Genomic DNA, 19,407 nt, shown 5'->3' on the forward strand with positions numbered 1-19,407 from the left:
AGGCAGTAGGATCGCTTAAGCCCAGGAGTCTGAGGTTGCTGTGAGCTAGGCTGATGCCACGGCACTCACTCTAGCCCGGGCAACAAAGTGAGACTCTGTCTCAAAAAAAAAAAAAAAAAAAAAAAAGACTCTGTTTCTTCAACAACCCCAGACCTTCCTCTGTCCCAGCCTCCCGCCTCCCACCCACCCGGGCCTAGGAAGACAGTGTGAGGGCCTGGGAAGAAGCAGGGGCCAGCCACTGGGCATCTGTCACACGTGAGATGAGCCAGTGTTACTGAGGCTGTGTCAACCTGGGCCCCAGACCAAGGGTGTGTGCTCTGCAGCCAGGCAGACCAGCTCCCAGACTGTGCGACCTGCAGCAGAGTGGTCTCTGACCCTTAGTTTTGTCATCTGTAAAATGGGCCAGCAACAGCTACCTGCAGGGGGTGTTGGGAAGGTCAAGTGAGGTAACATCTGCAAGCACAGGCCACGCTTCCCTCCTTCATGCGACACAACTTCACTGAGCACCCACACTGTTGCAGACACCATTCCAGGTGCGGGGGACAGGTACCCTGCTGCAGCATGGCCCAGAGCGAGCAGCACTGCCTGGGCCTCCTCCCCTGCCCCTCCATGAGGCCAGCCAGAAGCCAGCATCAGGGGTCACCTGGCTGTACACAGTCAACAGAAATTTACACAAAGCCAGCCCCACACCTTGCCATGGGGACGCTAGAAAATTAACACACTGCCGTGGGGTGCTGCATACACATGAATGTATCAACACCATCAGAAACGTACTCCAAATCTGTATGAAAGCTGTCTGAAATAGAGATTTTTCTGAAACCATAGCTGTACGGACCTACCTCTTGGCTCTAGCAGCTTCGTTTACCTACTTTTAAGCAGGTGCACTTTAAACGTGTCACACTGACAACAGAGAACTGGCAAACGGCATGAACCAGAAGCTCAAACAATAACAAAATCAAGCAGCATAGAAGCACGTGCATGCTTCATGGGACAGTCCTGGGGCTTGATTTTCGTCATCATGCCCATGTCCCTCTTGCATCCTGGCCATGTTTTTGTGTTGCATCCATACCGTGGAAATCGCTCTCCAGCAAGGCTTTCGGCCTGTCAATGCCCTGGCTGCCCACCATCTGATACCACCGTTTTGCCCCAGACCCAGGGCCATCCAGGGGCCAACAGATGAGGGCGTGCCTGTTCCAGCTCTGCTGTGCTCAGGTGAGTTGGTCTCCTGAGCCTTGGGTTCCCCACCTGATCAATGGGCTCATCCAGTTCCCTCGCAGGCAGGATCCCAGCACATGGCAGGTACTACACGGACAGCCACCCCGCAGCCTGCAGCTCCCACTCCCCACCCAGTACCCTCCCTCTCCCTCTGTCCTTAGCTGAAGACCCCTTTGATGGCTCAGGCTCTAATTCTCCTCTGGCAGCCCTCCTTGACCCTGGGCACACAAGGAGCTCAGAGCAGGCTGTATTTTCGCTGGGTAGCATTAGTGCCTACCTTCCTTTCCTCCCTGGGCCCCCCACCTGCTCCCCCTACCTCTGCACTCCCGCTCCTAGGCTCCCTCCCTGGCCCCCAGTCCCTCCTCCAGCCTCCTCTCCCACTTCCACCCCTGGGGACCCACCTGCCACTTTGATGCAGTGACCCCAAGCCCACAGCCCCATTGCTCTCTCTTCCCAGTTTCTATGGGACACTTCCACCGCGATGGCCCCCGGAGCACTGCAAACCCAGCAAGTCCAGGAGCCCCTGACCCTCAGTCCAGGAAGCTACCCTGCCATCCAGGCTCCCCTCCCGACCTCCCACCCCTGCTAACTTAGCCTCTGAGATGCCCGGACTAGCCCCACCCTGCTGGCTCCTCCTCCCAGCCCCCAAAGAGCTTGTCTACACGGGCAATTCTCCATGGAATGAAGCAGGTCAGGCTTTGCAGTCAAGTCCAACCTGGGTTCAAATCACAGCTCAGCCATTAGTTGGTTGGGTGATGTCCAGCAGGTTCCTTGACCGCTCTGAGCCTGTCCGCCCCTCTATAGAGTGCGGCAGAATTCCCGGGCTGAGAGCGGCGCTGGGGTACATGGGCTCACTGATCCTAAGGCTCTGCCTTCAGCGCGCCCTGCCCAAGAAAGCTGGTCACAGATGACACCAAACGCAACTAGATTAAGTCGCGCCGCCTGCCCTCGCCACCCCAGGCGGGTCCCCACGGTCGGGTCGTCGGAAGGCCTGGGCTGGGCGGCCCGGGCGGGGTTTCCGAGCGAAGGCTGCGGCCCAGCTTTCCGACCATTGTCCCGCGCCCCGGTCCCGCCTCTCGCCACCTACCCGGGCGCGGCGGGCGGCGGGCTCTGCCGGTGCTGGCGCCGCTGGTACAGCCCCGACGCGGCGAGCGCGCCCAGCCGGGCCGCCATGGTCGCGTCACGGGTGGCTCGGCCGAGGGGCCGTCGGGCCACCCAGCCGCGGGGGGGAGCCGGGCGGGCGGCCACCTCCGGCCAGGCGCCGCGACGGGCGGACCGGCGTGCGGGCGCCTCCCCCGAGCCGGCCGGGAGCTCACGTTACTCGCTGGGGCCGCTCCAAAGGGCAGCGGAGGCAATTCCAGATAGAAAGGATATTGTTCCGCGCCGAAAGCTGAGGCTGGCAGGGCTGGGTCCGGCTGGGGAGGGGACTGAGCTGGGAAGGCCCCAAACAGCACTGAGGTGAGGCCCACAGTGACAGGGCAGGATGCCCAGCAGGTCTCGGTGGGATGCCACCTGCACAGGAGGCAACTCTAAGCCCCTATGCTGATGAGGGCAGAGTCAGCGCGGAGGGCAGCGTGGGACTGGCCAGTCTGGAAATGCTACCACCAGCTAAGAAACTGAGGAGGGAGCCCACATGTGCCCACCTTCTGCCTTGCTCCCTTCCCCGAGAGACCGTGCGATGAGCGCCCCCTTAGAACACCCAGACCAGGGCAGCCCCTGTCCCCTGGGATCTGGGCAACAATTAGCCAAGCACCCGAAAAGAGGTCCACGATGTCAAAACTTACAGAAAGTGTAATTCCCCCAGCCTGCCAGGAGGAGCAGACACAGAGGGACTGGATGGAAGGCCACCAGGAAGGCACCATTTCACGTGCATTTTTACCTAAAGAGATTGGCAGGGTACGTGTGATCCAAGTGTAAACATCCACGGTCAGCATCTAAACTGTGGCCACTGCCCGCCAAGCGGCCACCATGGTCAGCAATAAAACAAGGATCCAGAGCGCTGGCGGAAATCTTTAACACTGATTCTATTTCCCTGAAAAAACTTTGTAGTAAGGTCAGAAAGCTTAAGCAGCATCTTCTGCCTTCCCAAAGAAAGAGACAGTAGCCATCACTCCAGCCAGCAGGAAACTGGTCCTCCTAAACTGGGGTGGGAGGGGGTCTCCTGGCACTCAGATGCCAGGCCCACGCCGGGAAACACACACCACCTAGCAAGCCCAAACAGGGGAGGTACTCACTGAGCACTCGAGGGTCAGGTTGTAAGCCCTGAGTACAATATAATTTGTAAATGCAGCCCAATTCCAGAATTACCTAACACTGATCAATTCAACAAATATTTTTTTAAAGGTGGCCCCAGGGTCTAAAGGGCATAGAGACAGTGACCCTGGGGGCGGGGAGCCAAAACGGACAAGGAACCTCACCCACCCTCTGATGTGGACAGCTGATTGCTTAAGAAAACATGCAGAAAGTTTGGTTCTAGCAGCTTCAAGTCAATGCCCTAGGGCCTAGGCCCTTCTTACCACCCCAACTCATCCCCTCCCATGTGGACATCCTGAATGCTAGAACCCAGAGCTCTCATCCAGAGCCACAGTTTTGTGTAAGGAGGGAACACCTATTTAGGGCTCCTAGGATCACACACAGACCTGGGAAGGAGGCTACAGCCACAAGTGTTTTGTACAACGTAATTTGTAAATGAAGTTTAAGTACAAGGTTACTAAGTATTAGGTCATTAAATATGAAATGTCTGATTTCGAATCAAAAGTGTGCTTTATTATATCTCAAACAAGAAGCAGTACAGTTAATCAAATTATGCTCCTAAACTATAAACACAGATTTGCCATCTTAACAGTAGCTTGTTTACACCAGCAGCAAAGAAGCCTGGAGAGCGAGTGGCAATGAAATTGCGAAAGGTGGTTTTCCACAGCTTGTTGAGAATTAAATATTTTCCTTGCAAGAGGTGGTCCAAAGCCTGGAAGAAGTGGTGGTCAGTTGATGCAAGGTCTGGTGAATACAGTGGATAACAGAGAATTTCCAAGTCCAGCTTCTGTAGTTTGAGCAGCATGGGACATGTGGTCAAGTGTTACCTTGCAAGAGGATTGGCCTGTCTTTATAGACCAATCTCGGCTGCTTAATCACAAGCATCCTCATCATTTTGTCCATTTGGTTGCAGTAGACATCTGCTATAATCGATTGACCAGGTTTCATGAAGCTGTAGTGGATAATACCAGCACTGGATCACCAAAGAGACACCGTTAGCTTTTTTTGATGAATATTTGGTTTTGGACTGTGTTTCAGCACTTCATCTTTATCCAGCCATTGTGCCGAATGCTTGGAATTGTCAAAAAGAATCCATTTTTCATCATACGTAACAACTTTATGTCTTAACAGTAAAGAAAGGCAAGCTTCAAGATGATTTTCTCTTCTGACACTCGTTTAATTCATGTAGTGCCCATCTATCCAGCTTCTTTACCTTGCCAATTTGTTTCAAATGGCCCAATATTTTTAGAATAGTAACATCAAACCTTGCTGCTAATTCACACGTAGGTTGAGATGGATTGGCTTCCACTACAGCTTTCCTTATCATCCTTGGTCTCAGGTTGCCCACGTGGCTCATGTTCAAGATTAAAATCACCAGAATGTAACTTCTCAAACCATCGCTGTACTGTGCGTTCATTAGCCACACCCTTCTCAAACACTTCATTGATATTTCAAGTTGTCTGTGCTTCATTGGTTCCACAATGGAACTCATATTGGAAAATAACATGAATTTTTGACTTATACATGGTTTCACAAAAATTGCTCTAAAAAAATTTTGAAAGATAATCACAAGCCACAGCATGCGTTTGAGGCTGTACCTTCACAACAAAAATAAAACAAGATGTGTCAAAGTGAAATGTCAGAGATATCAACTGTCAAACTTAGTATTTAAGGAAATCAGACGTTTCATACTTAATAACCTATTACTAATCAATTCAACAAATATTTGCTGTAAAAGGGGGCGGCAGAAGCTATCAGAAATCAAGGGTGCCCTAGAGCCTGATTGATCCCAAATCGCAAATCTCTGCACAGCCTTGCCACCCATTCTGCAGCCTGCACTACTGCAGGGGTAGGGGTGGGGGCCACACGGGGCTCCCCAGCCACCAGTCTGGCTCTAGAGGACATAGCTGCAAAAACACAGTACGAGTGATGCCAGCAAAAAATGGCAGAGTGAGGATCTCCAGAAGTTTGTCTCTCCATAAAAGCAATGAAAAAACTACCAGAAATAGTCAGATCTCCTTTTTCAGAACTCTGCAAATTCACCAAAGGCTTGCAGTAACCCTGGGAGCATTTGATCAAGAAAAACAGATGAATCTTGTAATAGCAGTGAGCTTGGTGGTATTTTAACTTACTCTAGTCCCTTATCCCTGCTCTCTAACTTCATGGCTGCCTTGAATAATAACAGCCCACATTTCCAATCAGGAGGGAGAAGAACAGAATATTATAAACAACTGTATGCCAGTAAATTAAATAACCTAGCTGAAATGAAGAACTTCCTAGAAGGACACAAACTACTAAAATGGACTCAAGAAGAAACAGGAAATCCAAACAGACCAGGAACAAGTAAAGAGACTGAGTTATTAACTAAGAAACTTTCCACAAAGAAAATCTCAGAACCATATGACTTCACTGGTGAATTCTACCAAATGCTGAAGTAGAATTAACACTAATCCTTCACAGAATCTTCAAAAAAAAAGACTAGGGAGAACACTTTGAAACTCATTCTATGAGGTCAGTATTACCTTGATATCAAAACCAGACATGGACATCTCAAGAAAGCTATAGACCAATATCCCTTATGAATATAGATGCAAACATCCTCAACAAAATACCACAAGCAAGTCTAGCAGTCTATAAAAAGTGTTATACACCATGATCAAATGGAATTTATCCTCGGAATATAGGGTTGGTTTAATACTAAAAAACCAGTGTAATATACCATATCCATAGAATACAGGGAAAACACTACATGATCATCTTAAAAGATGCAGAAAACACATCTGACAAAATCCAACACCCTTTCCTGATAAGAACACTCAACAAATTAGGAATAGAAGGGAACTTCCTCAATGATAAAGGGCATCTACAAAAAACCTACAGTGAACATCATACTTAGTAGTGAGAAAAATGAATACTTTCTCCCTAAGGTCAAGAATAAGACAAAGATGTCCAATCTTACCACTTGTTTTCAAAATTGCACTGGAGGTTCTGGCAAGGACAAAAAGATTGGAGAGGGAGACATAAAACTATATTTATTTGCATATCACATACTCATATATAGAAAACTCTAAAGATTCCCCCCCACAAAAAATCCTGTTACAGCTAATAAACAAATTCAGCAAATCTGCAGGATATAAGATCAATATGCAAAAATCACTAGCAATGAGAAATCTGATATGAAATTAGTTTAAAAATCCCATTTATGATAGCATCAAAAAGAATAAAACAATTAGGAATAAGTTTAACAAAAGAAATGCAAGACTTATTCACTGAAAACTACAAAACATTGTTGAAAGAAATTAAAGAAGAGCTAAATAAATGGAAAGATATTTCACGTCCATGGACTGGAAAATTTAATATTATTAAGATGGCAATACCACACACCGCACCAAACGGATCTAAGGTTTCAATGCAATCCCTATCAAAATTCTAACTGCCTTTTTTTTTTTAAAGAAATAGATAAGCTGATCCTAAAATTGATATGAAAATTCAAAGGACCCAGAATAACCAAAACGACTTGAAAAAGAACAAAGTCTGAGGACTCATGCTTCCCAATTTCAAAACTTACTACAGAGTTAAAACAATCAAGACAGTGTGGCACTGGCATAAGGACAGACACAGCCATCAATAGAATAGTGTTGAGAGCACAGGACTAATCCTATACATCTGTGGTCAACTGATTTTCAACAAGAGTGCCAAGACCATTCAATGAGAAAGAATAGTCTTAACAACATCTTAACAGCTATATGCAAAAAATTTATTTTAAACCCGTACTTCATGCCCTATATAAAAATTAACTCACAATGGATCAAAAACCTAAATGTTAGAGCTGAAAGTATGAAACCCCTAAAGTAAAACATAGATATTTTCATCTCATGACCTAGGATTAGGCTATAGTTTCCTAGATATGACAACAAAAACTCAAGCAGCTAAAGAATAAGTAAATAAATTGGACTTCATCAAAATTTAAAACTTGTGCATTAAAGTTTTAATCAAGAAAATGAAAACAATCCACAGAAAAGGAGAAAATATTTACAACTCATATATCTGATGTGTCTAATATCCAAATATATAAAGAATTCTTAGAGTTCAACAATAAAAAGACAGCCCAACTAAAAGATGGGCAAAGGATTTGAATAGCTATTTCTCCAAAGAAGATATACAAGTGGCCAACAGACACATAAAAACATGCCAAACATTAGTCATTAGGGAAAGGAAAATCAAAACCACAATATGACAGCAGTTCACACCCAGACAATAACAAGTGTTAGTAAGGATGCTGAAAAATTGGAACCTTCATACATTCCAATGTAATATACACCAGTAATGAAATATACACCAGGAATAAATATAAATGTAAAATTGTTCAATTATAGTATTTGGAAAACAACTTGGCAGTTCCTCAAAAAGTCTAATATAGAGTTACCATATGATCCAGCAATTCCAGTCCTAGGTATGAGCTCAACAAAGGAGAAAAAATATGTTCACACAAAAACTTGTGTAGGAATGTTCATAGCAGCATTATTCATAGCAGCCAAAAAGTGGAAACAATTTCAAATGTCCACCACAAATGAATGGATAAACAAAATATGGTACATCCATACAATGGGATGTCATTTAGCCAAAAGAAAGAATCGGCTGGTCCAAGTACAATGGTGTTTACAACTAATTGCTCCAACCAGTTACAGATTTCTTTTTTTTTTTTTTTTTTGAGACAGAGTCTCACTTTGTTGCCCGGGCTAGAGTGAGTGCTGTGGCATCAGCCTAGCTCACAGCAACCTCAAACTCCTGGGCTTAAGCGATCCTACTGCCTGAGCCTCCCGAGTAGCTGGGACTACAGGCATGCACCACCATGCCCGGCTAATTTTTTGTATATATATTTTTAGTTGTCCAGATAATTTTTATTTCTAATTTTTGGTAGAGACGGAGTCTCGCTCAGGCTGGTCTTGAACTCCTGACCTCGAGCGATCCACCCTCCTCGGCCTCCCAGAGGGCTAGGATTACAGGCGTGAGCCACCGCGCCCGGCCAGTTACAGATTTCTTTGTTCCTTCTCCACTCCCACTGCTTCACTTGACTAGCAAAAAAATGACTAGCCAAAAAAAGGAAAACGGAATGAGTACTGACGTGTGCTAAAACATGGATGAAACTCGACAACATTCTGCTAAATGAAAGAAGCCAGGCACAAAAGGCCACATGAAGTACGGTTGCATTTACATGAAATGTCCAGAACAGGCAAACGTGTAGGCACAGAAAGCAGATTCGTGGCTGCCAAGCTGGGAGGAGGGAGGAGTGGGGACTGACTACAAATGGGTGCAGGGTTTCTTTTAGAAATGATTAAAATGTTCTGGAATTAGCGGTGACGGTTGCACAATCTTGTGAACGTACTAAAAGCCACTGAACTGTATACTCTAAAAAGATGAATTTTATAATATGTGAATTATTTCTCAAATTAAAAAAAACACACACAAATAATGAAGAATGCAATTATGTAGCTTCCTAGAGGCAGGGACCAAGGCCAGGGCTGCCGCCAGCCAGCTGCAGGTGGGGCTGCCACCCTGTGGCCCCAGGGTGCCTGCCATCGGCCCAGGGCAGAGGCAGAGACAACACCGCAGGCTGTCCTGCAGAGCCAGCGCTCCACCTGACTCTCCCGGGGAGGCTGAGCACCCCTCAGTCCCTTTGCCTGCCTCTGATGACTGACAAATTCCAACTCCACAGGGAATTTGACTTTGAACGATTTTACTTTCTTAGTTTAAAACTAAAACATTGTTACAGTGAAAATACCAGCATATTTGTATGACCCTCAAGCATGGGTAAGGACATATGGCTGGTTCCTTACATACATGCAGTCATCTCATCTCAGCAAGATGACTGAATCATCTCATGGAAGTGTCTCACTAAGGCATCCATTAAGTAAGTCACTTCAAGTGAACATTGAGCTTGAGCAAAGCTATGCCTAGACAGAATGAGTTATGTGCCTCCCTTTGCCCTCTCCCGCCTGGAGAGGAAGAGCTAAGCAAGGGTCAAGGATGGGTCAGCACAGACAGAGCCACAGAGGGAAGCAGGACAGCCACTGCCTGCAGGAAGCCCAGGAGCCCCCTCCACAGTGGTGCCTGGGCCATCCTGCCGGCGCACAGGTGCTGACTTAAATTTCCAGGAATTCTGCAAACTGTGACTGCCGTGTTGCTAGCTTGAAACGAGCCGAGGTGGGGTACTGACACCACGGGACTGGACACCCGACACAGACTGGGCCCTCCATGCCCCCTTGAGGCTCTGGCTAGTCAGAGGAGGTGGGTCAGCTCTAGAAGCAGAAGGAAAGGGGAGGAGGGGAGGGGCCCTGGGCGGGGCCCACCTGGCCCATCTGGGGCTCAGGGCTCAGCTATGCCACACCTTCACAAGCCACATCATTTGTCACTCACTTCACACTTTGCTTAAACCCTCGACTCCAGACTCCATCACAGCCCATGTGCTCTGCTGAGAGCTCTGGCTGCCCCTGGCTGCCCATGGGAGTGCTCCTCGCCCAGTGGGGGAGGGACAAGACTGGTGGATACAAGGGCTGGGATCTAGCAGCCCGCTCTACGCTGTACCAAGCACAGGCTCAGCACATAGTACAGCAGACAACAGCCTCAGTGCGTGACTGTCACATGGCAGGTGGCACTGCACGCTATGGCAGGCAAAGCCATTGAGCTCCCACTGCCGTGGGCGCCAACACCCAGGCTCCATTTCCAGGAGTGCCAGGTCTGGCTGAGTCCCTACGGACGTGGCCTTAATATCTTCCCTGTAGAGCAAAGGTAATGCCAAATGTCCCTGCTGCTGCTGACAGTCAAAGATCCTGGGGTTTGAAGTTCCAAAGTCCCTGGGTCACAGGCTGGGGCAGAGCCCCTCTCTTCAGAGGGCATGCCCTGTCCATCCATCGGCAACCGCACCACGCTCTAGGCCACATCGGCTCTTCTACCCAGCTCAGCCCTCTCGTGGGCTTCAGCCCCTCACATCCATCTGCCTCCCAGGGCGTCCCCTTAGACCTGCCACAGCTCTTCAAGCACTTCACACCCAAACCGAGGGTGCTGTCCACTTCCAGGCCCGCCACCACAATCAGGGCTTCCTCTGTACTCTGCCCTCCGGTACCCACTCCTCAGCCATCACCCCTGAGTCTGCCTCCTCCTCTGCCCCCCTCAGCAGCCCTTTTCTCTACACAGCACCCATGGGTGCATCTGCAAAGTGCATGAGCACACACACCCCTCCAGGTCACTTTGGTGGCTCCCACTGCCCTCCCTCTGCTCTTGCCTGCTGGGGTCCTGGGGAGAACTAGCAGAGAGAGCCCCTGCAGCTGTGTGAGCAGCAGGGGTGCTTCCCAAGAGCAGCCAGGCTCCAGGCAGTAAGGGGGTGGTGGAGATGTGGGGAGAGCCAGGCGCAAGGCGTGTGGAACTGCCCGGCATCATTCAAGGACAGTAGACATGGAGCAGCCTCCTGGCATGAAACAGTGAAAACGAAACTTCATAGCTTCTGGGACAGGAAAAACCTCCCCTGCTCCAAAGGCCGAGTCAGGTGCCCGTTCCTCGCCACCAGCCTGGCCCGGCTCCGTGTGTGGAGCACAGGGACGCGGCACGGGCACACGTGCAGCTGGGGACACCTCAAGGGAGGCTGCAGCTGTAAACTACGCTCACAGACCGCTCACAGCCACATCACACACACACACACACACACACACACACACACACACACCCCAAGAAAGAAGAACTGCAAAAAGCCACCAAAATGTTCATAAAGGGTAGCGCTAAGCAGTGTAACTGTGGGTTTTCCTTCCTTTTTACGTTTCTGTTATCTTTATGTTTCTAGGTTTTTCCTAATTCTCTAAGATGAGCAGGCAAACTCCGACAGTGTTCTCCAAAGGCTAACTATCGTCCCCGGTGGTTTGGTGAACAACACTTCTCAGACCCAGGGCCCCGCAGCAGTGAGGCGGGCGGCCCTGCTCCCCCACCCCTGTCTTCCCGGCCAGTCCGTCTCCAGGGAAGGCCCAGGGGGCCCCGGTGAGCTGACTCCCGTGGGAGATCAGAGGTGCTGCCAGGTCTCCGATGCCCGCCCACTTCCAGCTGAAGCAGCGCTGCCTTATTTCTGATCGTTCCTGGACCCCAGGTAGCCACCTCCATGAACCCCACCCTGCCTCAACACTGCTGCCGTGGCTGCTCCTGGCTCTGCCCCTATTCCTTTCTCTCCTTTCTTTTCCTAGAAAACTGAGGACGGGACCCGGGAAGCTGGCAGGAGAGCCCCGTGGGGAACGGGAGGCAGGACTCCCCCAGCACCCTGGGGGTGACCACAGGCAGTCTGTGGGCCCACAGCTGCCACTCTTCTGGGGATGCGTCCCCCTATCTCACTGTACAGAGGGACCCTGGCCAAGGTTTGGGGGTGTCTCCAAGTCGGGGGAGCTGGCCTTGGGAAAAGAGGATCCGGGAGTGGGAATTGAAGGGCATCTGAAGGGCAGGGCTCACCAGGTGGCACCTCACATGCTCTTATGGGCTCCAGGGCTGCCCAGAGACCTCAGGCCACAGCCTTAAGGGCAGTCAGAGGCAGCACCCCTGCAGGCCTGGGGCCACCCTGCGCCTCCGTAGGATTTGGGGTCTGGGCACTGCCCTCCACTCCCCAAGCCCCTTTCCCAGCGAAGCCAAGGGCCTGGGGCTCCCTCCTTCCCCAGGAGCCATAAGTCACAGGGTTGGGAAGAAGAGCAACTTCCTGCCAGGACTTGGCTGGAAGGGGCCATGGGCCTCAGAGAGCAGCCCCTCCCACTCAGCCTGAGTCATCCCTTGTACCCAGCCATGTTCCAGAAAGGTCTGCAGAGGCCAACACTGGCTGGACACTGGTGGACATGTGACCGGCCTCCTGAGTCACTCAGCCTCTGTGGCCTCTGGTTATCTCATCTGCGAAATGGCAACAAGAGGCCTGAGAGAGGAGACGGGCCAGGCCCGGGGGAGTTCCCCGTCCCCAGCCCGCCCCTGCGCAGCTGGCGCTCGTGCGCAGCTCTGGCCACGGCCCCGCACACCCTTTACCATTTTTAACATTTCTACCACCCCAGGTTTGCAGAGGGGGAAACAACGCTCCAGACACCACGGCTGACCCAGGACTACACGGCGGGGCTTGGGGAGGGAAGTCGGTGGAAGCCTACGACCAGGGGAAGGGTTTTAACTTCGCCCTTTAGTTGCTGTGTGACCTCGGGCAAGTGTCCTGCCTGCTCGGCCCCTGGTTTTCCATTAGTGAGGGGATGGCTGTCGCACGGTGCAGGGTTAGGCGGTGGGTCGGACGGGGCTCCACCTGCCGCCGCCGCACCCGCCCCGAGGAAGGGATGCCGCGGGCTGGGGGGGCCCTGCCCGACGGGCGCGCTGCGAGGGTCCGAGCCCGGGGTCGAGCGGCCGGGAGGCGGGGTCGGGTGGAGTCGCGGGGCCGCACAGGGGAGCAGCTCCTTGGGCGGGGGTCCCGCAGCCCGCCTCCCGGCCGGGGGGCGCGGGTGGGGTCGTTACCTTCCCGTCATGGTGGCTGCGCGCGTTGGGCAGGGGTCGCCTCGGAACTCCCTCTGCCGCCGCCGCCAGCCGAGCGCCCGCCAGCCGGCCCGGGGCGCGGAGGAGGGAGACGCCTAAAAAAGGCCAAGAGCGGCTCCGCCCGCCCGCCCCGCCCCGCCCCGCCCGCGACATGGGGGCGAGGGGGGACTGGGGCGGCGGGGCGGCGGGCCTGCGAGGTGGCGGTGGCGGGGGAGGTGGGGGAGGTGGGGGAGGTGGCGGTGGTCGGGGAGGTGGGGGAGGTGGGGGAGGTGGCGGTGGTCGGGGAGGTGGGAGGTGGGAGGTGGGAGGGGGGGTGGCCACCCAACCGCCCGCGCAGCCCAGCTCCAGGGACGCCGAGCGCGGCCGGCGGCGGGCGTGGGTCACGTCCTCCCCACCCGGGCTCCGCTCACCACCTCCCGGATTCCGGGCATAGTTTTCCTTTTAAAGGGAGTGAAGTTATAATAAACTCGAGCAAGCACCCCCTCCACGCCCCCGGGACGCCCCGCCCGGAGCCCCCACCCCCGCAGTCCCTGGGCCCACCCGGGACCGGAACATTTGCGGGGGGATGCGTGGGGGCGATGGTGGGACCACCTCCCCGCCCGGCCTCCCAAGCCAGAGTTCCCACCGAGCCGGGCCAGGACAGCCTGTCTTTATTCCTGGGGCACCGACTCCCTCCCTCCCGGGGCACCCACCGAGGCGGCAGTCCACGCGGGCCCGCCCCCAAGGAGGCCAAGGACGGGGGCGTTCACACTCAGATGCCCGCCATGCCCTCCCTGGGAAATACGCATTTCATCTAAGTGTGTGAGCCATCCCCTAACTAAGCAAAAGGTACCTTCAAAATGACAAAACCCAATGCCGATGTTGCAGAGGAGAACCAGGGACTTTCTATAATGAAGCGCTATAGACAAGCCACAATAAGAGGCGTTAAAAATAACCTGATGATATAAAACCATTTAAGGGATCTATGCTGAGAAGATTAAACAAACAGAACAAAACATCCACACCAGACTAAGGGCAGATAACCCCAGCTGCGCAGTGGAGCGTGGATCCCGACCGAAGCAGCCCGAATACCGCCCTGCCGGGCGGGGCTGGGCAGCCCCATGTGTTAACAGGTATTATTAAGACCTCCAGTCTCCGCAACCAGAAAAGACTATCCAGAACTGACCGTTCCAAGTAGAACCCCACAAATAAACTAACAGTGGAATTCAGAAAGATGAGTTAATAGTAACATGCAGTTCTGTCTACAGAAATAAGCTTGGAAAAGACACCTGTTCTGAAGTAGCTGATCTTAAAATGAGTGTGGTTTGCAGTTGTTATTTCTTTTTGCAATTGTGTCTTGGCTGATTCTGTTTGACTATAATGTGGTGGTTGATTAATCGTAAGTATGGATGATTTCTTGGTTCATCTGCCCTCGAGGGAGAAAAGCTTTACACGATCACTGACGCAGAGGCTCAGGCACGCTGCGGCCCGGCGTTAGAAATCCACTGCCAGGTGGTTAATCAAGCACTGGGGTCTTGTGGAACTGAAGAGGATGAAAAGAACAGGGCAAGACACCAGAGGCCCCCACTATCTCCTTTCGGGGGACCCCATTCATGCCTGAAATCCTCCCTTCCTGTGATTGCTGAGCACACACGGCTCTGCCTGTGGCCGAGCTAGGGCACTCCGCTGCTCACCCACCCACCCAGCCAGGCTCCTGCCCGGCCCGGGCAAACTCGTGCGAGCTGGTGGGGACTGTGGACCCTGCTCAGAGAGATACAGAGGCTGCAGTTTCCAGGCAGTGGGTCATTCATACATTCCTGTGCTCATTCATTCAAGAGCATTTATGCCATGTAGGGATGGGAGGTGAGTGGGGAGCAAGAAGACATGGACCAGGCTGTCATGGAGTTCAGCAGGGGGTAAGGGATGGATGATAAACAAACAAATAAATAGTCAAACTTGATTTTAGACAGGGATCAGTGCTGCAGAGAAAAGGACAACAGGGGAAGGGGCTGCTGTAGAGCGGAGAGGCAAGGAAGGCTTCTGAGCAGGTGACATTTGAGCTAAAACCTGGTGAAGAGCCAGCCCTGCAACCAACTGCAGGAAAAGCACCCGGGAGAAAGAGCGGCAAGTGCAGCAGCCCTGAGTTGGGAATGAACTTGAGGTACTCAAGGTTGGAAAGAAGGCCAGCGCATCTGGAAAATGGGGGGGGAGGGGAATAAGGGAGAGGGGCCTCCAGGTGGCAGGGCGCCAGGGCCACCGAAGAGTTTGGATTCCATCCTTGGAAGGGTGGGGGAGATCTGAGCAAGGGCAGACATAACACTCTGGCAACTAGAGTGAAACCCAGAATGTAACTCTGAATGAAAAAGCGGCACCTGCTCCATCTGTAGCAAGTTCTAGACTAGAAAAGGTGAGATTAGTCAATGGTGGAAAAATTCAGAATGGGACTCCCTTGGGGTGGGATGGGGGCAGGGATTGACTGGGAAGGGGCATGTGAGAGCTGTCTGGGGTAATGGTAAATGTCTTCATGAGGATTAGGTCACATAAGTGCGTATGTGTTTGCCAAAATTCACAGAATATATGGTTAAGATTTGTGCATTTCATTGTATGTAAATTTTACCTCAAAAGAAAAAAAACTGTTAACAATATTGAACTCTGGTTAATGATGTGCATGCTGAAGTGTTTAGGTGGAAAGGTGCTGATGTCTATAACTTACTTTGAAATACATTTTTGAAATCAAGATGAACTGGGCACAGTGGCACGGCCCTGTCGTCCGAGCTACTCCGGAGGCCGAGGCAGGAGGATCGCTTGAGCCCAGGAGTTTGAGGCTGCAGTGAGCTATGATGACACCACTGCACTCCAGCCTGGGTGACAGAGCAAGACTCTGTCTCCAAGCAAAACAGAACAAAACAAAACCTCAAGATGGACAGATGAAGAGAGAGGTGGTCAAGTGAATCTACTACGATATTAATGGGAGCATCTCAGTCCTATCTTGAGTATTCCACTTTGATGAGTGCTTGAAATTTTTCATAGCGAAACGTCACTGGGAAGGTTCCCTGGCTGCTGTGAGTGGTTGCAGGGATAGTCTGATGGGAGACACTGTGAGCATCCAGGAGGCCCTGGAGGGACAGTAGGGATGGCAAGAAGGGTCAGATACAGGGTCTGTTTTACAACCAACAGGATTTGCTGAGGATTTGGATGCGTGGAGGGGGCTGGCGCCAGTGTGGCCGTTGTGTGACAGGTGTGTGTGTAACAGGTGTGAGTGTGGTGGGCGTGGGGGTCAAGATGACTCACAGGTGCCCTTGCTTTCCTGGCTGTTGGCCGCGGTGGGGCAGCCAGGGCAGGTTGTCGAGGGGTGGCCTTGCATTTAGGACCTGGCGGCAGAGGCCTGTGGGCATCGAGGGGGGATGGCGGCGGCCTCTAAACCTGACACTCAGAGGAGAGCCACTCTCTGGCATAGTTGTGGAAGGTTTGGTGCAGAGAGAATTTCAACCCTGGGGCTCAATGATGCCCCTAAAGGTGTCTGTGCCCTCCAAGAGTGAGAGGTCGGGGGAGACGGGAGACTGAGCAGGGCAGCGGACAGTGAGGAAGGACAGGAGGGGGAGATGCCACAGAAGCAGGCAGGGAAGAGCTCCGAGGACGCGCAGGCTGCTGCACTGTGCAGAGGGGGAGGGATCTGGGTTTGGCTCAAGAGCAAGCCCCTGGGAGTGAGGGGCCTGCATCCACCTGGAGAGGGGCAGGTAGGGTCCCTGCATTGCCCCACCCTCAGGAGCACCCCTCACCTCAAAGGGGACAATGAAGGTGGCAGAGAAAGTTGTAACTGCTCTGAAGGGAGGCAGAAAATGGGCAACAGCTGGAAGTGTGGAGGAAAGAGGACACTCTGTGGTGATTCAGAATGGGACAGGTGGGGCTCTGAGATGTCTGAGGCCGAGGCTGGGCCCCAGAGAGCTGTCCTCAAAGGTGATGGAGGTGCAGGGTCTCTGGGGCTCAGGGTAGGTGAGCACCCCCTTCACAGGCAATGCCTGCCCCAGTTTCCCCACCCTGCCCCTCTCTCCCCTATTCCAGCCAATAGCCGCCTGGGGCAGCCCAGTGCCTGGGACTCAGGGGCCCAAGAGGGGGCTGGGCTTCCCTCGAGCGGCATGGCCCCTCAGTAGCGTGAAGATGGGGAGAGCCCAGAGGCCTCAGAGTGCCTCAGGTGGCCCCCTCTGGTATCCAGAGCCAAAGCCCTGCCCCCATGCGATGGCAGGGAAACGGCCCTGAGGAGGTCTTGGGGCCTCCCACCACAGCGTAGGCCCTGGGGCAGGAGCCAGGGTGCCTTCCCAGGGGTGGAACAGGTGTCATGCCCATTTAAGGATGGCCCCAGGTGATGGGAGCTCACCATGACAGCCTTTCTACCCAACGGGCCTCTGCCCCACAGCTGGTTTAGGCATTTCCCTCTCGGCGCATGCGACTGGGAAACCCTGAGCTCGAATTAGCCAGCTGGCTCCTTTGAGGCCGAAGTTTATTCGGGAAGTGGTGTGGGTGTGTGTGTGTGTGTGTGTGTGTGTGTGTCACCAGGGAAGAGCAGAGAAGGCCTGGCCCCTCCAGCTGGGGCCCCTGCCCTGCCTGGCCAGGCCCTGGCCGGAGGAAGAAGAGGGAGCAGCGCACGGCTCTGGCACCCACAGATGTCAGGACACCTGCTGTTTTGAAAAGCAAATGTTTCTCTTTGAAAATATGAGTGAGTGCACCCTCAGAACTGCCACGACACAGCGTCTGACCAGCACAGATCGACCTTCCTTCCCTCTGGGCCACACAACAGTTCAGTGACAGAAGTTAGCAGAATGATGAGCCACTACTTCTTCCGACAGTTCTAGAACAAACGGCTAGAGGCCAGCTTTGCGCAGCTGCAGTGTCACGGCCAGCAAGGTTCATCTGAGGCGTGGTTACTGCTAACTGAAAACTTGTCCCAATACCCCAACATGACAACTTGCAATATAATCAGCATTGGCAATTTTTGACTGTCCCTACGGAGACTAAGAAAAAGAAATTTAAAAAAAAAAGACTAAAGAATTTATAATTAAAAAAAAGAGAGAGAGACCCAGAGATTCCCTTGAGTCTGGGGCGGACACAGAACCCTTCCTGGGCGTGTCATTTACTCAGAGGCGGAGCTGGGCCACAGAGCCGCAGAGTCCCCAAGACGGCCTGGCCTGGCTCCGGGAGGAAAAGGCCGTCTGGCTGCTGCCTTAGCTGTGGGACAGATTTCATTCAATGCCCAGGTTTGGAACAAGAGTAGCCGAGAACAGCCCCCAGCAGACATTCAGGAATGCCACATTTTTGCACCTCAAGCCCTCATGACCTCAGGTGTCCCACAAGAAACCACTTGGGCACAGTGACCACAGAGTTTCTGCCTGGGGACCGCAGCTGCTCCCTGCCTCTAAGAATATTCCATCCACATACTGGGGTTCATTTTGCGTCTCCGTTCCATAATGACCCTCCTGTCGGAGCTTCTCCACCCTCTGTCCAGAGTACAGGTCAGCTGTCTGCCCCCAGGCCCGACCTGTCCGCAGGTGGCCTCACCGCAGAAGGCCGGTACAGCCAAGGTGAGGTTCTCCCGTCCTGGTGCTGCCAGACTGACGGCGTGGGAGGCTAAACCAGGGGGCAGGCCACTCCAGGGCTGTTCCCTGACCCCAAGATTAGCGACATTGGCGTGAGCATGCAGACAAAAGGGGCGTGGGGGGATGGGAAGAAGGGCAGCATGTGGAAGGGACCTCCCGGCCCACGCCCGTCACCTGTTCTACCTCGGTGGCCGAGACGCCCCTCCGCCTCCTCAGTGCTTCCTTCCCTGCGCGCTGCCAGCAGCCTCTCAGGGAAATAGCAGCGGCCCGGCCAGCTTGGCACCGCCACGTGGAGAGGGACTGGGCAGCAGCCCGGAGTGTCCGGCCACCATGGGGGACCCGGCGCTCCGGCCTCGCCTATCCCTGGGCAGGAGGCTTGGCCAGAGGTCCAGAGCTGGAGGGTGAGGCCGGAGGCACCTTGGGGTCAGGAGAGGACGAGGAAGCCGGGAAGGAAAGGCCAGCTTCCCTGGGGACGCACTGCTGCTCTGGACCGCGAGCCAGGCCGCAGAACAAAGGGAGCGACAGCTGGCCTCTCAGTTCAGAGGGGTGGCAAAGGGGCAGCTGCCAAAAGGAGCATTTCCTGGAGCCCTGTGTTCACAGCACGCACGTGTGCCCGCACGGAGCCCATGCGGAGCTCACGGGGCCTTGGAAAAGAAGCCTGCGACTAACGACTGAAAAGCCCGAGAACAGCTACTGAGGTGCTTTCTTGCCAAGTATTGCTTTCCCTGAAAAGAGGAAAACCTCAAGATTATTTGTATTATTTTAAATGAAAACTATTTTATAATCTTCTGCTATAAAACCTTCATTGTGGCCTGGCATGGTGGCTCACGCCTGTAATCCTAGC

The 19,407-nt window shown here is 52.9% G+C and overlaps 1 protein-coding gene and 1 non-coding gene across 3 annotated transcripts in view; one reads left to right on the forward strand and one right to left on the reverse strand.

Annotated features, from left to right (window-relative positions):
* The window catches only part of LIMS2 (LIM zinc finger domain containing 2), a 32,790-nt gene extending 19,672 nt beyond the window's left edge, over positions 1–13,118 (reverse strand). The window contains exon 1 of one of the 2 annotated variants that reach the window (XM_045558838.1): positions 12,976–13,118. In XM_045558838.1, the coding sequence (XP_045414794.1) occupies positions 12,976–12,986 (11 nt within the window). In that variant the 5' untranslated portion in view covers positions 12,987–13,118. Of the gene's footprint in view, positions 1–1,930; positions 2,053–12,975 lie in introns of those variants that run through there. The other variant, XM_045558839.1, reaches the window with a different exon arrangement.
* A 4,722-nt stretch (positions 13,119–17,840) lies between these two features.
* Positions 17,841–17,981, forward strand: LOC123644172. Its single transcript, XR_006737001.1, has one exon. It is a non-coding gene; the product is annotated as a U4 spliceosomal RNA (small nuclear RNA).
* The last annotated feature ends 1,426 nt before the right edge of the window (positions 17,982–19,407 follow it).

This window comes from Lemur catta, chromosome 8 (genome assembly GCF_020740605.2).
Source record: "Lemur catta isolate mLemCat1 chromosome 8, mLemCat1.pri, whole genome shotgun sequence".
NCBI classification, from domain to species: domain Eukaryota; kingdom Metazoa; phylum Chordata; class Mammalia; order Primates; family Lemuridae; genus Lemur; species Lemur catta.